The sequence below is a fragment of the Microtus ochrogaster genome, linkage group LG4 (genome assembly GCF_000317375.1).
Source record: "Microtus ochrogaster isolate Prairie Vole_2 linkage group LG4, MicOch1.0, whole genome shotgun sequence".
Taxonomy (NCBI): Eukaryota; Metazoa; Chordata; class Mammalia; order Rodentia; family Cricetidae; genus Microtus; species Microtus ochrogaster.
The window spans coordinates 33,402,111-33,419,543 of record NC_022030.1 but is presented as its reverse complement, the minus strand read 5'-3'; the positions used below and the strand labels follow the sequence as shown (position 1 = coordinate 33,419,543).

Here is a 17,433-nt window from a genome sequence, read left to right as displayed (position 1 = left end):
ACCAGGCTGGCCTCGAACTCACAGAGATCCGCCTGCCTCTGCCTCCCGAGTGCTGGGATTACAGGCATGCGCCACCACTGCCCGGTAATTCTTGGTTATTTTTATGGTAAAGAAAGTAATGATAAAAAGTTTTATTTGTGAAATATATAAGTATATAAATATGTAGGTGTATATTTATATATTGAAATCTACTGTTTTCTGTCTAAGCAAATAGCTGATTCATAAGTATGTGTGTGTGTGCATGTGACTAATTTATCCCTCAGTCTAGTTAGGATGTATTATGAAACAAAGAAATTCCAATGGCTCTATTATTTTATACTTAATACATTCCTTACACATATTCCATTAAAAGGAAACGAAAAGATCCAAATTTATGGATCAAATGAGGTGTTCACACTTTTGTAGAGTAGTAAAGTGACATGGAATTTTATTCTGTTGTGTTTATTTTATGTGGCATCTAACATTTTTACATAAAATTTTATCGTGCTTACTTTAGTACTTTTATTTTCATTCTATAAATAACTGATGCATATTATTGAAACAGAAAGTTCTGACTGAGCTGAATATGTTTAATGAAACATTAAGGAATCTGCATCTATGTTAAGACAGCCACTTGAATCACTTATGCTGTGATTAAATATAGCTGAATATAGATTACTGCTTCACTCTCTCCTGCCATTTCAGGATTCTGTACTTTTTTATTGTTTTAGATAATATTTCTAATTTTATGAGAAACCAACAAAATATACATTCATGTTGCAGTATGTGTTTGTTATGCCTAATTGAAAAGTGTGCATATTAATAACCAGGTATATGACTATTAACAGTTATATGTATGAGAGTAAAGACTAAATGTAGTAGATTTTAAACTCTCCTTTACATTTAGATTGAAAAATAATGTAAACTGGATAGTAAAAAATAAAATAGCTTTTTACCTTAAATTTTTGTTTATTGAAATGAATATTTTGTACTTAGCATTTTAAGTAGTTCATTGGATCATCACAATTTTTTAAAAATTTTGTTGGTTTTTGTTTTCCTTGAGAAATACCACTACATATAGCAGTTTTATATAGGAGTTGATATTTTTATGAAATGTAGCTGTCATGACCATGTAGCCATCACTGCATATCACTAGAATAAGGAAAGACGTTTTGAGAGAAATAGCATTTCAAGTTGTTCTATTAATATAAGGCTTTTAAATTTTGTTTAATCATTTTATGAGTTAATACATATACTAAATGGGAAATTTATTTTAATCAAGATGTACCTCAAATTTTAATGTTTAGTACTTAACTATCCTGTCTCTATTTATGAAATGGGTTCTTGTTTTCAAGAGAGTTTTGACAGATAATATTTAGATATGTCACTTAATAAATCTTCAGTGTAAACGATAGTGAGAATATGCCTAGAGAATATACATAAACTGGAACACATGACAACATTCTGCAATCCATGCAGGCAGGTGTTTATATCACACCCTGGAATGGGATATAATGTTAGACAGATACATTTTTCTGTTGGCTAAAGATTAAGAAATCATTCATTAGTGATGATTTTGTTCTAGATAAAGGGTTAGCTGAGGTTAATCCAGCCTACTAACATGTTGTCTGCTGGACGTACATGACCTGAGAGAATTTAGTTTATAGCTCAAGATAACTTCACATGACATCAAGTTCCTCATTGACCGAAACTCATTGACCAGGAAGTCATGTGATTTAGAAAACCCTCTGAAAGACTTGCCAAAGAGAAGAGGCTCCATTAGAACTGTCAGTGTCCACAGCTTGTACTATGGAAGGCTTGACGCAGCGTGTACTCTTTCAAATCACAGGACAGCATGGGAAACATCACAGATATTTGAGGAGCATTTTAATCACCAGTCATTAAGGGAAAAGGGAACGGAACAGTAGTGAACTACTCTCCTTAACTTTATCTTCTTTCCAAAGTAATGTTTTTAATTTTTCTGTCAAGTGCTTTAATAAGTCTAAATTTAACCTTGGTAAACAAACTAAATTCCATCTGTGAGCAAGTTTTTGTAAAGTCCTAGATACAAGAATTTTTTAAACAGTTATAAACAAAACAAAATACTAAGACAAAGATGCGACAGAAATCATATTGGCCCATAAAACCTTAATGACAGGAAAAATGTAGGATTCTCTTCTAGGATATGTTTGAATGCTTGCAGGCATACATGTATTTGTCTATGTTGATTTATACATGCACTGTAAATTTGTTAGTTTAAGCTTGTAATTTGTTACTATAAAATGCTTCTTTATACTTCATTCTGTCCTGTTCTTCCTAGTTAAACTACTGGGTTTTATAATGGTTAAATATGTGATGTTAAATCCTGTACTGAAACCAATTTCTCAGTCCATCACCTTTAGTTAGATATAAAGATAAGTCAAGAATGACTTTTAGAAATTTTATTTTTCTCCATAGTTATGTCTTATAAGTTTTGATTTGGAGAATAGATTATTTTATAATCAAAAGCTAACATATTGTTTATTGGTTAATACAATTCAAACATTGATTTAATATATGTTTATGTAAATGTATGGGCACTTTGTCTTTCTGGGTTCTCAGAGTTCCTTTTGAAGATGCTCCTATTACTCTCCATTGGTGCTGAAGTGAATATTCTAAATATCAGTTAACATTATTATATTAAGCTGAGTAAATTAGTGTTTAAGTAAAGGAAGTTTCATTTGTGGTCACTTGCTGAAATATTTTATTTTGTTTCTAATCTCCACAAAGTTCCTGTGGAGGAACTACATACTATGCCTACCACGAGCTTTCACGTTGGAATCGACTTGGGCATTGAATACAAGTTCATAGCTTCAGATCAGTGACTCAGAACTCACCAGCTTCGTGACTCCTGGTCTCTACTCCTGACATTTTGGTTTAATTGTGGCCCTAGTATGATCATTTTAAAAATCCCGGGTGATTCTGATGGGTAGTCCAGGTTCTGAACCATTAATCGAAATTTGAGTGTGTGTCTAGAACCTTCTGTTATCTAAATCTAACTTCTTCATGGTAGCAGCAATGCTTAATTGTGTCTATCAATAAGAATGCATCACGAACTTGAGGTAAAGGCTGCATTGAAGGCTTCAGGAAATTTTAATATCTGGCGTAAGGCTTAGGAGTTATCTTTTGGGACTGGACAGAGGGCTCAGTAGTTAAAGCACTGCTGCTCTTCCACGGGACCTTGAGTTCAGTTCCCAGCACCTACATGGGGCATCTCTGAACCACAGTAACTACAGCTGCAAGGCTGTGACATCCTCATCCTTCTGGCCTATGTGGGTATCCACACGAGTTTCATTCACTCACATATCCATAAATAGAAATAATACGTGATCTCTCAACTTCAGTTCACAGAGGGTGAGAAGAGTAGAGAGTGTGCTAGACAGGAGCAATGTTGCCATACAGATATATCAGAATAGGTTTATTTAATGAACTACCTATGACCTTTTGTGCTAAATTGATTGTTTTCATACTCCTGATTGTAATCATTTTTGTACTGAGTGTGTGCTTGGGAGGAAACGTGGACTAATTTCTTTAATTTACAACTACATTTGAGGTGATGATTATGCTATATTAAAATAATTTTATTAATTTATTTGTTCTCTTTAATAGGATGAGAAGAAGAAACCGCAAAACTAGGAAATATGGAGTTTTGGACACTAACATAGAAAACATGGAATTGACACCTTTAGAACAAGATGATGAGGATGATGACAACACATTGTTTGATGCCAATCATCCTCGAAGGTAAGTTGGTACCGTAGTTAAATAGTGATGCATATCTTGCTCAGAAAACTGACGTATGATTTTTTACAGTCTTTATTTTAGCAAATGTTATTGGTTTGTGTCCAATGATATCTTTTGTCCTGCCTAAACCCCCAATCTCATTCACATGCCTTTGCTGAAATGCATATAACCAATAGTATACATTCCCTAAAACGAGCTACCTTTTGCAAATTTCTTTGCAGTATTTGGGGCTTGAAATTTTTCATTCTTGCGGTATTCATTATTTTTGCATATGTTTGTGTTTGAGAAATATTTAGCAAACTTGCTTTTATTTTTATATTCCTAAATGGTTTTGTTGTTTGATTTTATTTGTTTTGCAAATAGTACTTCCAGACAAAACTCTAAGACTTCAGGTTTTGCCACCTCATGTATGTCTGTGATGTCTGTGTTCAGATCTAGTCCCATGACATGCCAGGATCTTTCCTAAGGGGTTTGGTATGATTAATACCAGTGCAAATAGAATGAGAAGAGGCATCAAGGGTTACAGCATGTGGTCAAAATATGCTAAGAGAAAGGGGGATTTCTTGTGAAGGAAAGTTAGAGTCTAGAATCATGTAAATCTGAGAGCACAGAACTCATTCATTTACTTGATTAAATTTATTTAATCAGGCGTCATACTTGTGTGTAGTGCATTCTTCCTAACCTCACCCCCTTCCTTGTTGCTCTCTCTCCTGGGGACCCCCAACCATCCTTTCCCCACATTTATGCCTTTTTGTTTTGGTTTCGATGTGCTGAGTTTAATCTGGACCGTGTGTGAACACAGGTATACAATAACCCATTGAGCATGGTGGTCTCGCAGTTAGGTCCATAACTCAGAAGAATGACTGTGCCTTCATGAGAATTGTTCAGGAGCCAGTAGCTCATCGGGGAGGACTGTGGCCCCAGTTCACCATTGGCTATTGACAGGCCCAGTGTTAGACATGCTTGGTGCAGATGACTCAAGCCGATCTTTGCAGTGGCTGTGTCATGCCCTGAAGTCAGCAGTTCATAGTCCTTTTCTGTATCTTCCACATGTTGCATTCTTTCCACTCAGTCTTATGAAATGTGTCCTGAGCCTTCTGGGGTAGTTTAAGTGTTCTGCTTAGGGCATGCCATGACTGCATTCACTGCTGTTCATTGAAAGAAATATACCTGTAATTACAGATAAGAGAGACATTTGCCTATTGGTATAAACAGGTGTATAGAATGCAATTTGGTTCCATGTCAATTTATTAAAGCAACAGTAATGAACCCCCAATTAGGCCCCATGCTCCTTAGCTTCTAGCTTTGTGGGTTTTCTGTTTGTTTGTTTGTTTGTTTTAGTATGTTTGTAATATCAGGCGCGTATTCCTCTCTGGAGAGGCCAGTCTAAAAGCTGTTGGCTGTCCTTGGGACGCTCGTGTCACTCTTGCACTGCTGGGCATATCCCTCAGGTTCCCGTTGTTCTTAGGATTCATGCTGGGTGACTTTATATTCATGTAGAATTGAATAGCCCAATTTTTGTTACCTCTGTTTCAATCCCAAGGCTTCTCTGTTCTTAGGATGGAGATATTCTGCATGGCTGAATAGCATCACTTTCAGAAGCTATTATTTATTAAATATAATTCTCAGTGCCAGATATGGGATACTACTTTACCAGTTGATGGTAGAGAGGCCCAGCAGCAGCCTTTATAGGACCCTGCAGTCCTATGAAAACTATCACGGAGAAAAACATGGCTCAGTTCTAACTTGATTTCATTTTGTCATGCATCTGAATGCCTATTGTCTTCATCTGGTTCTGATGAGCAAACGAGGAATGTCAAAAGCCAGTAGTTTGGTGGGTAAGACTGGCTTTATTGGTTTTCTCTTTTTGAAGTGTGGGCCAACTAAATTTGTTAGCTTGCATTTAAAAGTCTATGTATGTAATATGTACTTGTCTTTATATTAGAATTAAAAGAAAATAAAATGAAGTAGCATTGAGAACAAAGACTTACTGAGTAAATACAAGATGATCTCATCTAGAACTCCATGTGAAAGTGTTAAGTAAAACAATGGCATTAGAATTCAATTTACTTTTCAAAATTATTATTATTATAATTTGCAATGACCATAATTTTATTTAAGCATGCTAGGTACTTAGGAGATGTCTGCTATATACATTCATAGAAAAGAATGACATAAAATGAAATTAACGGTTCATGATTGCCTCCAAAGAAGAAGTCGATTTGAATATCAACTCTTCTGTCTGTAGCAGGCTGTAGAATGAATGTGAGACATCCTCCGTACACTCATGTTTCAACACTTGCTTTCAGCTCCAGCTTGTAAAACCATTAGCCAATAGAGACTTGCTAAAGAAAATAGGATACTGTCAGTAGGACATAACAGTTCAAAAAACGCCCCAGTTCCTGCTCACTTTGTTTCCTGACTGTGGGTACAGTGTGAAGAGCCATCTCATATTCTTTCTACTGCCATCCTAGTTTAACTGTGATGGAATGTGCCCTTCAAAGTGTAAACCAAGCTAAACGCTTGCTCCCATGAAGTTAACTAATACAGGAATTCATCAATGGCAAGATTGTAACAGGCAGAAATAACTACCTAAAATTTAGTTGTTGTGAAGGTGAAGTTTCAGAAACAAAAGAAAAAAACTCATGAAGCTACCACATATAATCATATAACATCAAGTTTGTAACCTAAAAAATAAACTCCTAGATAACCAGTTGGTGTATTGGTGTACACTCTGCAGAAGAAGGTCATCTCTCCTGCTCCTAGCATTTCTTACTTTCCGGTAGTTCTTTGTATAGGGTTGGGCTACCTGGACTTTTCTCTGTTCCGTTTGTCATGTTCTCTTGGGTCATTTATGTTCAGGTCACATTTGGGTGACCATGTTAGTGAGACTTTATGGTTATATCTTCTAATATCACTAGGAGATACAATCTCATAGCAAATTTCCTGATCCTCTTGCTCCTGCAATCATTTCACTCTGGCAATTTTCCTTGAGCCTTAGGTAGGGTAGTCTTTTGTAGCTGTATCCCTTGGGACTGGGCTCAACCACTCATTTTGATGATTGCTCTAGGATTTGAAGGAGGCGAGAGTAGGAAGAAAGGTGAGTTAAATCCTGCAGATGTAAGAGTGATTTGTGCTATTTAAGGGTTTCAGAGACTGTCAAGCAGACTTAGGAATTACCTTTTCTAGACAAAGGAGAGAGAGATAGTGATAATAAAGGTGGTGTAGTGTTCAGAGATAAAGTAGTGAAGTCATCTTGAAATTTTAAATCACAGTAGGTATTAAATATAGCCCAGCACACTCAAACGTATGAAACTGTAGAAGTTTTTATGGATCATCAAGGATGAAGCCAGTTTTATTGTGAAGAAGTACGGATGATTATGCAGTATCCCAGTGATCAGAGCAAACTGGATGGTGGTGGCGCACACCTTTAATCCCAGCATTTGGTAGGCAATCCATTCACCTTTTGAAAGTTCGATTCCTGAAGTAGACGAGTTGAGAAATGTAGCATTCCCCTTCCTGTTTCAGTTATTAGAAAGAGAGCTGCATTCAGTGGTGGTGACTGCTGCTGGTGCAGCAGTCGATGGAGTGGGCTTTGCAGCAGGCTGGTGACTGCGCTTGTGCTGTGCTGCGCTGATTATGTTCGTCACATACCGTGCCATAAAGAGGAAATAAAAGCTAGCCATCAAAGAACGGACATAAAACTGTTAAAGTTTGGAGTTTGTCACACTATAAAAAGGATGACTGGGCCATTTCTGGTCTTTTTTTCCCTTAGAACTATTAAAAATGTGATAGAAGATAGAATTATAAAATCCTACAAAAGACCTGAGCTATAGCTCCATGGTGGCGTGCTTTGCAAGAGGGGAAAAAGACCCAGAGCAGGTTCCTGTTGTTAGCATAGGTGGATCCATCCAAACCTCACAATTATTTAAGAAGCCACTTTAGCAACATAGAGTCTCAAGGGGGAAGGCTAACCTGAGTAAACCTACCAAGCATAACTTAAGGTAGGTATTTTCATGAATTTCTTTCTTTTAATCATTTAGCCAGTTTAGAATCTATGCAAATAAATATTCTAAGTACATGGATAAGACAGACAAATGAGTATTATTCAAAATTAAGTCATATCTCTGCTACCATAACTTTGCAAAAAAGGTCTGTGGTTTACTTTTAATCCTTTTATAATTCTTCATTCAAATTTGTTTATGCTGTTTTGCTCTTTAATTTTTATTTTATTTTGTAAGATTATAATTGTATCATTTCCCTTTTCCCTGTCCTGCCTCCAAATTTTTCCATACACCACACCTTACTCTCTTTCAAATTTATGGCTTTTTAAATGTATCGTTATAACATGCATATATGTTTATATGTATGCACACACATGTACACATACATACACACTCCTAAATACATAAGTACAACCTGCTCAGCCTATATAATGTTACTTATCTATGTTTTCAGGGCTGACCATTTGGTATTGGATAACCAATTGATGGGCTCGTTCCTGGGTAATACTATTTCTTCCCCTGTAGTTTCTTTGTATAGGTTTGAGGCCTTGTGGTCTTTCCCCTTGAGTTTGGCATTCCTGTTGATGTTGTCTGTGTTTACCTCATCTTAAGCAGTTGTGTTGTTAAGAATTTGTGGATGAAGCTTTTGACATTTCTAGGAAATACAATAATCTGACAACAAACTTCTTAATCCTCTGACTCTTACAACCTTTGCACTTCTTCAGCAGAAATCCAGAGTTGTCGATACCAGTTCACCTGTCGGTTCCATTGGATGAATCTACAGCACCTTTATCTATCTGTCTTATCTGTAGGTAGGTAGGTAGGCAAGCAGACAGACAGACAGAGAGATGTATAAGTGCAATATAGATAGACTAGTCTTTAACTTGTGGTGATCTTCCTGCCTAAGCCTTCCAAATGCTGAGATTGTAGGTATGAGCTTTTATTACATGTCTCACTTTTATTACTGTCGTGTATAATAAAACTTAGCAGTGAGTCTACATTCTGTTGGCAGAAATAATACTCAAATTTAGTGGGTAGAAAGTATCTCAGTAATCGATGCAGCTGTCCCTAGATGGGAACAATTCACTCTGATTGGGAACTGCAGCAGGGATGGCTGAGATGGCATCTGGTCTCAGGTGCACTGGAAGAAGAGTTAGCAACATGCTCTCTAAAGTAGTTTGGTTGACTCTCATTTGAAAGAGGAGAATTGGAGCTGAGAGAATTTAAATAACTTTAGACACCCCATCCTGTGACAATCTCTTTCCATTTGTTTAATATTCATTGATTTATACCTATAAACGTAACATTTTGTCTCATATCTTGCTAAGGCCCTCCATTGCTGTTAGTTTTCCAGAAGTGCATTCATAAGTTAGGAGTCTGAGACCTGTGGCTTGTTCTCTTTCCTGCTTCATGAAGAACATTCATGTTCTGTGGTAGCAGTTCTAGTAATTAGCTCTGGTCCTATCTTACTTCTATGGTGTAAGTACTTTAAAATTTTGTTTTATTGCCAGGAAACAAATCATTTCTAGAGAGGGAGGGGAGTTTTCTTCCTCACAGTTTTAAAGTTAGTTTTGGGTGCTGTTTCTAAAGAGTATTCCTGTCATAGTATCTCATCCTATTGTTTAGGGACTATAAATGCAGGAAAGGTCAGGTTTTCAATGATGGGTGGAGTTTTTTCTTCCTTTGGGCAGAAAAACTCAGGAGAACAGGCAGCCCTATTATCACTAAAAATGCTTTTTTAAAAAAATTGAAATTGCATTTTCTTCTGTGTCAATATTCTACTTTAGTGTTGGACACTTAAAACAACTTTATAGTTCAAACAACAAATAGAAATAATATGTTAGTAGTGTTAAGTTTAACTTCTATCAAAAGTAAAATTATTATAATAATACATGCTAGAAGACAACTCTAAAATTAAGAAGATGGAATATAAAAGCTAATACCAATGTCATTTTAATGCCATGCTAGTAATTTGTGTCAAATATGTCATTTTAAAGCCCCAAATTTGCTTTCTTACTATTTTCAGTCTGCTATTGTAGTTTAATACTGTATGTGTCCATTATAATTTATACCTGGAGATACCAAGTCATAAAATGCTTTCTAGCTGTTTGTATCAGCTTGTCAGAATCAGAAAACAGGTTTGGTAAGTTTTGACATGTGCAATAATTAGCAGGACCTTATCGGGCTGGCGATACAGATGGGTGACTGAAAAGTGCTGTGACATGTATTAAGCAGTTAGATGTGGTGGACTGACATGGTTCTTGAGCGTCACTTCTCGCTAAGGAAATGGCTTAGACCAGTCTCCTGAGGCCGGACTCTTCTTCCTGGCCACGTCACTGTCACATAACGGATACTGACTGCATTACTAAGGTTTTGGCGCTGCTTTCCTCTCTGGAGCCTTTGCCTGTTCACATTGTGAAGACTACTTCTAGAAATCAACACTAACCTTTCCTTGCAAATTATAGTTTGTTCAATTAAATTTTTCTTTTAGAACTTCAGCAACCAACTGGCCAAAAAGGTGTTTTAGAAAAGAGGCTTTAAGTCAAGATCGCCTTCATCTTTTGAGTGACGACCAAGCTGTGTGGGTTCTTTTGCAAGTACAACTGTCTTACAAAGTAGAAAAGCGGGATTTTTATCTTAACTAATTTATTAATTGATCACTATCTTCCAAGCTAAATTAAACAAAATTTCTGACCCAGAAAATAAAGTTAGGGGATCAGGAATTTGCAATCATCTTTAGCTATATGAGAAATAATAATAATAATAATAATAATAATAATAATAATAATAATAATAATAATAAAAAAACAGGAATTTGCAAGCATCTTTAGCTGTATGAGACATCATGATGATGATGATGATGATGATAATTTTAAAGGGCATTATTTGTGACAGTTAATATAAACCTAGAACTAAGCATGGTAGATAATGCCATAATTGTAGAACTTGGGATACTGAGGCAAGAGGATTTCTGAAACTATAAAGTGAGATCCTGTCTGAAAAAAAAAATAAGATTAAATTCTTTAATATATTTTAGGTGATTAAACAAAAAAATGCTCTAAATTTTTTTAATGATGTTCTGCACATGACACATGCAGATCAGTATATTGCATAACTGTTTTGAGTGTACTGGAAATCATGAAAGCATTGACTGCGTTGTTTAATAAAGGATTCTACCTATCTTTTGTCTATTTCAATTTGTTGTAAATTCTGCAGAGACTTAAACTGTTACTTAATCTAAAGCTCTGTTGCTTTTAGGCTGACCACTAAAATATCTAAACAAGGTGCCATTTTAACTCTGACAATGCAATGATACTTCATGCAAGTATTTTTCCTACCAAGTGCTTTTGCATTTTTCATATTCTTGGAATAATTTGGCAGCTTGTGATTGCAGTTGTACTTCTTGGTATGTGATAGATTTTTATCATCACAGAAATTATTGAACTTTGCTTATCTAGGATATTATTCCATCTCACAGTATGGCTCCCTTAATAGGACAGGGTGTGCTAGCAGTCCTGTCTTCGGTGGTTACAGTCTGTCCAGTTTCCAGTTTCAGTGTCTGTCTCTGCCTTAACTTAATAGGCATAGTTCTCACTACCAGCATTCCGAGACTGTGCCGTGCCCTCTTGACTGGCCTGTCTGTCCACCTTTTATACCATCTTGATTCTTTCTTCAGGAAGAGGAACTCGGGTATTTTTCTTAAATATTGCTAATGTCCTCCTGGTTTTCCTGAGAAAGGGCAGCTGAGTTAAGGTTAGCAGTTGAGAATGGCATGTTGATGCAGTGATATGTGAGTTGTAGTTATTTTTAAAACATGCACAAGGTAGCCAGATAAGTTCATGTGGGAGAGGAAGAAAGTGTGTGTCAAGGGGAACTGAAAGTTCTAGCCAAGGTGTGATGTTATATAAGTGTGCATTTGTTCTCAGGCTTTGTGGATGTGGACTATTCTGGAGTTAAATTAAGAAGTTCATATAAAAACAAAAGGAAAACTCTAAGATAGAGTTCTCAGACCACGCCATGCTTTGGAATAAATGAGTGATACTGTTAGATTTGTGTCCTAGATGACCCCAGTGCTTTGTAAGTTACTCGCTACTAGAATTAAGAGCTGAGGTGCAGTGCTTTGATCTGCTTTGTATGATTCAGTGAGGAGTGAGTAAGAATAAAGATTCATATCACTATAAATATATAAAAGAAAAATAACTAGACATCCCAATGTATGAGATTATTGAAAAATGTGTCTTTTCTGTTTGTTCACTTGTCTGAAATGTAATAACTATGAAATCCAAACTAGCCATGAATTTATGGCAATCCTCCATACCCACCAAAAGTGTCTTTTTGTGAATTTTTTTTGTTACCATACTACAAATATCTAAATTATTTTTTTCCCTTGAATGTGATTTCAGACTTAGGCTTTTGATTGCATTTCAGAAGCTGAGAAGAAGATTAAAGAGCTGTATTCATAGAAACTGTAAAACAAACCATTGTATTGCCTTAAGTCAGTTGAAATCATTTGTTAATGTTCTGTGAATATAGACATGGTTTTATGACTCAGAATATTGTATATATATATGTATATATATATATAATTATTTTGAATAGCTAAAATTACAGTTCAAAGGATAATATTTGAAGTAGATAATAATGACAGTGTCACCCCGTCATGGTGACTTATAATAAAGATTTTTTTAGCTTTACATTATTCCCCTCAAAACTCCTGAGTATTTAGAGGTGTTTAGACTTTATACAGAAGTGTAATTAATATATTTATTTATTCATTTTACAGATGAGAATGTGCCTTTCATGAGAAGACTTCAAATTTCTACTGAAGAACAGTTTCTATGTCTAAGGAATAAGAAGCCACTCTGTGGAGGGGAGGGGAATTTAAGTTGCAGACATTTATGACAACCTTTAATTTGTTGTTACCGCAATAAATATTGTATCATTTTGTTATATCTTTGTATATTTGGAACTGCTCTATTAATGGGCTCCATGCTGTTAGGGACAAACTGTACTGTACTGATTTTGCATTTGAAAATTATTTTAAAATGGTGTTTCTGAAGCGCTTTTGTTCCTTTTACCATATTATTGTAACCTGTTCTCTTTGGAGTACTAATTAGTTATTGTTAATTATCTTGTTAGCATCATAATTTAAAGAACTTTAAGCCACAACTAACTGGTATGAAAAAAATAATTAAAATTCTTCTTTACTAAAAATTTCTCATCTTTATGGGGAAAGAAAGCCAAATTTGTTATGTTGTTTTTGAGTTTTTAAATAGTAGTAATTGTCTGTGCTATTGTATGCAAAAGAATGAATGTAATTTAAAATTATTTAAAGTGGTACAGACAGAATGTGTTTACAAAATAAACACTCCATTGTTATATAGTAACTTGTGTGTTTTTATATTATCTATATATACTGAGTTCAAAATGTAATTTTCCATAGCTTAGTGTCTCACATCTATAATTCTTGCATAAAGCAGATTTCTTTTGAGTTTGATTCCAAGGATAAATGTGGCAAAGAAGATTGAATATCTTCTTAGAGGTGAGATATTTTGGAAATCTATGAATGTCAAAGGCATTTGTAGTTTAGTATGAGAAAGTAAATTACAAATAAGATTTCTTGTCAGGATGAAGAGATTGAAATATTCCATCTAGACTTTTATGTAGTGATTGGCTTCATTATCACACAGCAAATCTAATCTCACCCAGGTCTTTTTTTACAAATTTTAAATTTTAGAAGAAGACTTACAGAGAAGTCATGGGTCCCGAATGCCATTGCTTGCTAGCATTCATGAGGTCATTCAGATGTGTGACAGAATGGGATAGTCACCAGTCATAGGATTTATTTTTAATTTATCAGCTATACTTTATGGTCCCTAGTTCTGTTCTGTATCATATTTTCTCTGTAGCAAAGCTAATCAGGAAATCTCCCTCAATTGGTAAACTTAGCTATTTTATAGGCTACTGCTTCATAATGAATTGATTTCAGTTCTACCGTGCTTGTATTGACCTTAGCGTTCCTCCCATTCAACAAGCCCACAATAGATACTCCTCTAACAAAGAGGAAATGTTCAAAAGAAGAATGGTTTTATATTTGAATATAACCCAGGCCTGTAATATTTCAAGTAAAACTGAAAACTTACATGCTACAACGTCTTCTTGTTGTAATGGAAAAATTAAAAATGCTACAGGATTTTAATCCTGACAGCAGTAGGGAGCAGAAATGCTGTAGGTCCCCAAGTGGTGGTAGCGGGCCATGTGGAGGCAGGCAGCAGGCCCTGAGAGCAACCAGTCTCAGGCAGAGACGGATGCTCATCCCCAGCAGTGGCTGGTCCCAGGCAGGGAGACACGTGGTGGATGGGCAAGAGACAGAGACATGGATAGGCACAAAATGCAAAATGAGGTTGAATATTTATTCAGGAGGGTTAAGAAGGGGGCAAGGGAAAAGGAGAGACAGAGACAGAGAGACAGAGGGGGAAGCAGAGAAGTGGGGAGAGAGGCAGAACGGAAAAGAGAGAACTCAGGCTGGAAGCTGAAGATCAGCCTGCCTCAGCAGATGAGGGAGTGGGTGTGGCTTGTCTCTTAAAGAGACACAACAATCATTACACTTGTCACCACATCCTCTCTTCCGATGACAAACTTTTGTTGGCTGTCCTGGAATAGTTCCTGTGGTGACAGCAGACTGTGGCTGTGGCTGTAGTTCTCTGGAGTGTCACCTTGACTGTGATGCCAGAGCAGCTTGCTCACACATCTGGGAGCTGATGTTGGCTATCGGAGAGAGTTCAACTCAAATGCATAGCATGAATTTGCCGACTAGACTCTGAGATCCTACAAAGGTAAGCATGGAAAGCAGCAACATCTCTTGCTAAGATTTCAGTCCAGATGTGGGCGAGTATGGGGCTTTGGCACATTCTATTCCTTGTGCCTGACACCGTGATTAAAGTCAAATGAAGGAAATTGATCTATATGTTCATCACGTGAGAAACAACACAAACACACAGCAGGAATCCAGTGGTGGCCAGTTTTGGAGACCCCCAATATAGCTTGTCTGACTACAAGATGCATGTCCTTATCTGCAGGACAGACCAGTCTTTCTCGAGTTCCCCAAATTATATCCTATTAAGGCTTAGCTTGATGCCTGAGATTTATACATTTAAATTTAAAGGGAAGATGAGAGGCTTAGATGTAGTTAGAGGAACTTAGATGCAAATCCTCAAACATGGTTTCTCTATAAAAAAAAAAAGAAAAATATAAACAAAAGAGACAGTAGTATAAGGGAGATACACAGGTTTGAAGTTCATTAAAAATTCAAATTTTATAAAAGGTCAATTTTGACTGGAGGTACAGTATGAGCATAGCATTATGAAGTTATGCTTATATATTTCTGTGTACTACTAAGTGGCATTTTGCTTTACTACAATGTTGAATTGTTAAATCTTAAACTTTCATCTCTAATACATAATAGTTCTTCATGAAAACATTTGATGTTTGTTCTGGTGAGGCTGAAACAGCACTCAGGTATTGGCTCTTCCTATCACTCTCATTCCCCAGCACGTGTCACCTGTTTGTGCCATCACACGGATTCCTCGGTACATGTCAAACATTTGGCCGGGTTCTTATTGTGCTCCAGGAGACTGGATCTGTGCCACTTGGTCTGTCTTCCAGGCTGCTGACACTAGGCTTTCAGACCTTCCTTTCAGCAGGTTATATGGGTTGTATTGATTTTGAATAGCTGCCTGGGCCTGCTTTATGTTGATAGAAATTTGAACCTTCATTTTCATTGAAGTTTACCCCTTTGGTAATGTGATTTATCTTAGGTTTCTGCTTTTTCTAGACAGCTTCACTGTTTGGTGGCTTTGAGTCTTGATGCTGCCTTGGCATTTGGTTGAAGTTTGAGATTTGGGTCTCCCCCTCCCCCCGCCCCCGAGACAGTGTTTCTCTGTAACTTTGAAGCCTGTTCTGGAACTAGCTCTTGTAGACCAGGCTGGCCCCGAACTCACAGAGATCCACCTGCCTCTGCCTCCCAAGTGCTGGGATTAAAGGCATGTGCCACTACCGCCAGGCTCAGATCTTGGTCTTTAAAGGAGTTTACTATGTTTGTTTGTTTGTTTATATTATACATCTCCCTTCCATGGAGGTGTCATAACAAGTTTCTCTAAGTGCACTATTGACCAGAAGCCTTCCTTAAGGTGCTGCTAATGTTGCATGTTATTGAAAATTAGCTAAGACTGCATTATGTTCTGATGCATTTCTTATTTTGAGAGAAGATCTATACTGAGAAAGACTGGATAAAGTGTCCAGTTCTGTGTCTTCTATTCTTTGTTGTCTGAAATCTTGAAAAAAATCACTGAATTTTGTCGTTTTTTGTTCTGTCTTTGTATTATGTTATGGATCCAATAGAAACTAGTTGGCACTTGTATCCTTCTCCATGGCATATGCATTATTGGAGCCCCTCTCCACTGTCCACATTTCTGTGGTTTTTCTTCTGTTTTTGAAACACGGCCTCACTCAAGCCCGAGCTGACCTGCAGCTCACTGCCAATCTCATGGTTTTAGACTGGTGGCAATCCTCCTGCGTCAGACTCCAGACACAAGGATTGTAGCTGAAAGCACCATCTTTGGCTGTTTTCTGCATTATTGGAGCATGTTACCCATATGTAATTTTAGTTTTTGCCAACGGGAAGTTTTATATGATATCTCAGAACTTCTCAAATGTGATTTCTCCTGTACTTGACCATTTAAGTTAGCCATTAAGTCATTCCTGTATTCAAGACAGGAGTAATTAAATCCCATCTTGATAGAAGAAGGGATTTATGCGTGAAGACAGAGAAAGAATTTTATCACGTCTGTCTTTGGGAACAGAATACAGAATGGGAAAAGTCAGATTGCCTAGGGTTTCTTAGCATTCTTGTACTTTCCCGATGGTCAGAAGCATCTTATTGAAGCTGCTCACACTGGGAAAATACAGATTTTTGTTTTGTTTTTGTTTTGGTTTTGGTTTTGGTTTTGGTTTTTCGAGACAGGGTTTCTCTGTGGCTTTGGAGCCTGCCCTGGCACTAGCTCTGTAGACCAGGCTCGTCTCGAACTCACAGAGATCCACCTGCCTCTGCCTCCCAAGTGCTGGAATTAAAGGCGTGCGCCACCATCGCCCGGCCAGATTTTTGTTTTTAAAAACACATTCTCACCATGTATCTCTGGCTAGCCTAGAACTTGCTATGACGACCAGGCTGGCCTCAGACTCACAGAGGTCCATCTGCCTCTGCCTTTTGAGTGTTGGGATTAAAGAAAAGTATATATCACTATGAGTGGCAAGAATATTTTTAAATTTTGTTTTAAATGTTGTTTAATTTTTTATTATATGTACAGTGTTCTGCCTGCGCGTATGTCTGCATACCAGAAGAGGGTACCATATCTCATTATAGATGGTTGTGAGCCACCATGTGATTGCTGGGAATTGAACCCAGGACCTCTGGAAGAGCAGCCAGTGCTCTTAACCTCTGAGCCATCTCTCCAGCCCCTATTTTTTAAAACTTTTATTCATTTGTGTATATGTATATGTTTGCCACATATGTGCCTTTGGGGACCAGGAGACGGTGTCAGATGCTCGGGAGCTGGAGTTACAGGCAGTTGTGAGCTGCCCAGCGTGGGAGCTGGGAACTGAGCTGGGG

The 17,433-nt window shown here is 36.9% G+C and overlaps 1 protein-coding gene across 2 annotated transcripts in view; it reads left to right on the top strand.

Moving 5' to 3' along the window:
* Fam174a (family with sequence similarity 174 member A) overlaps positions 1–13,153 on the top strand; it is a 26,852-nt gene extending 13,699 nt beyond the window's left edge. The window contains exons 2-3 of one of the 2 annotated variants that reach the window (XM_005361352.2): positions 3,628–3,762; positions 12,550–13,153. In XM_005361352.2, coding sequence (XP_005361409.1) covers positions 3,628–3,762; positions 12,550–12,553 — 139 coding nt within the window. In that variant the 3' untranslated portion in view covers positions 12,554–13,153. Of the gene's footprint in view, positions 1–3,627; positions 3,767–12,549 lie in introns of those variants that run through there. The other variant, XM_005361353.2, reaches the window with a different exon arrangement.
* Positions 13,154–17,433: the final 4,280 nt, after the last annotated feature.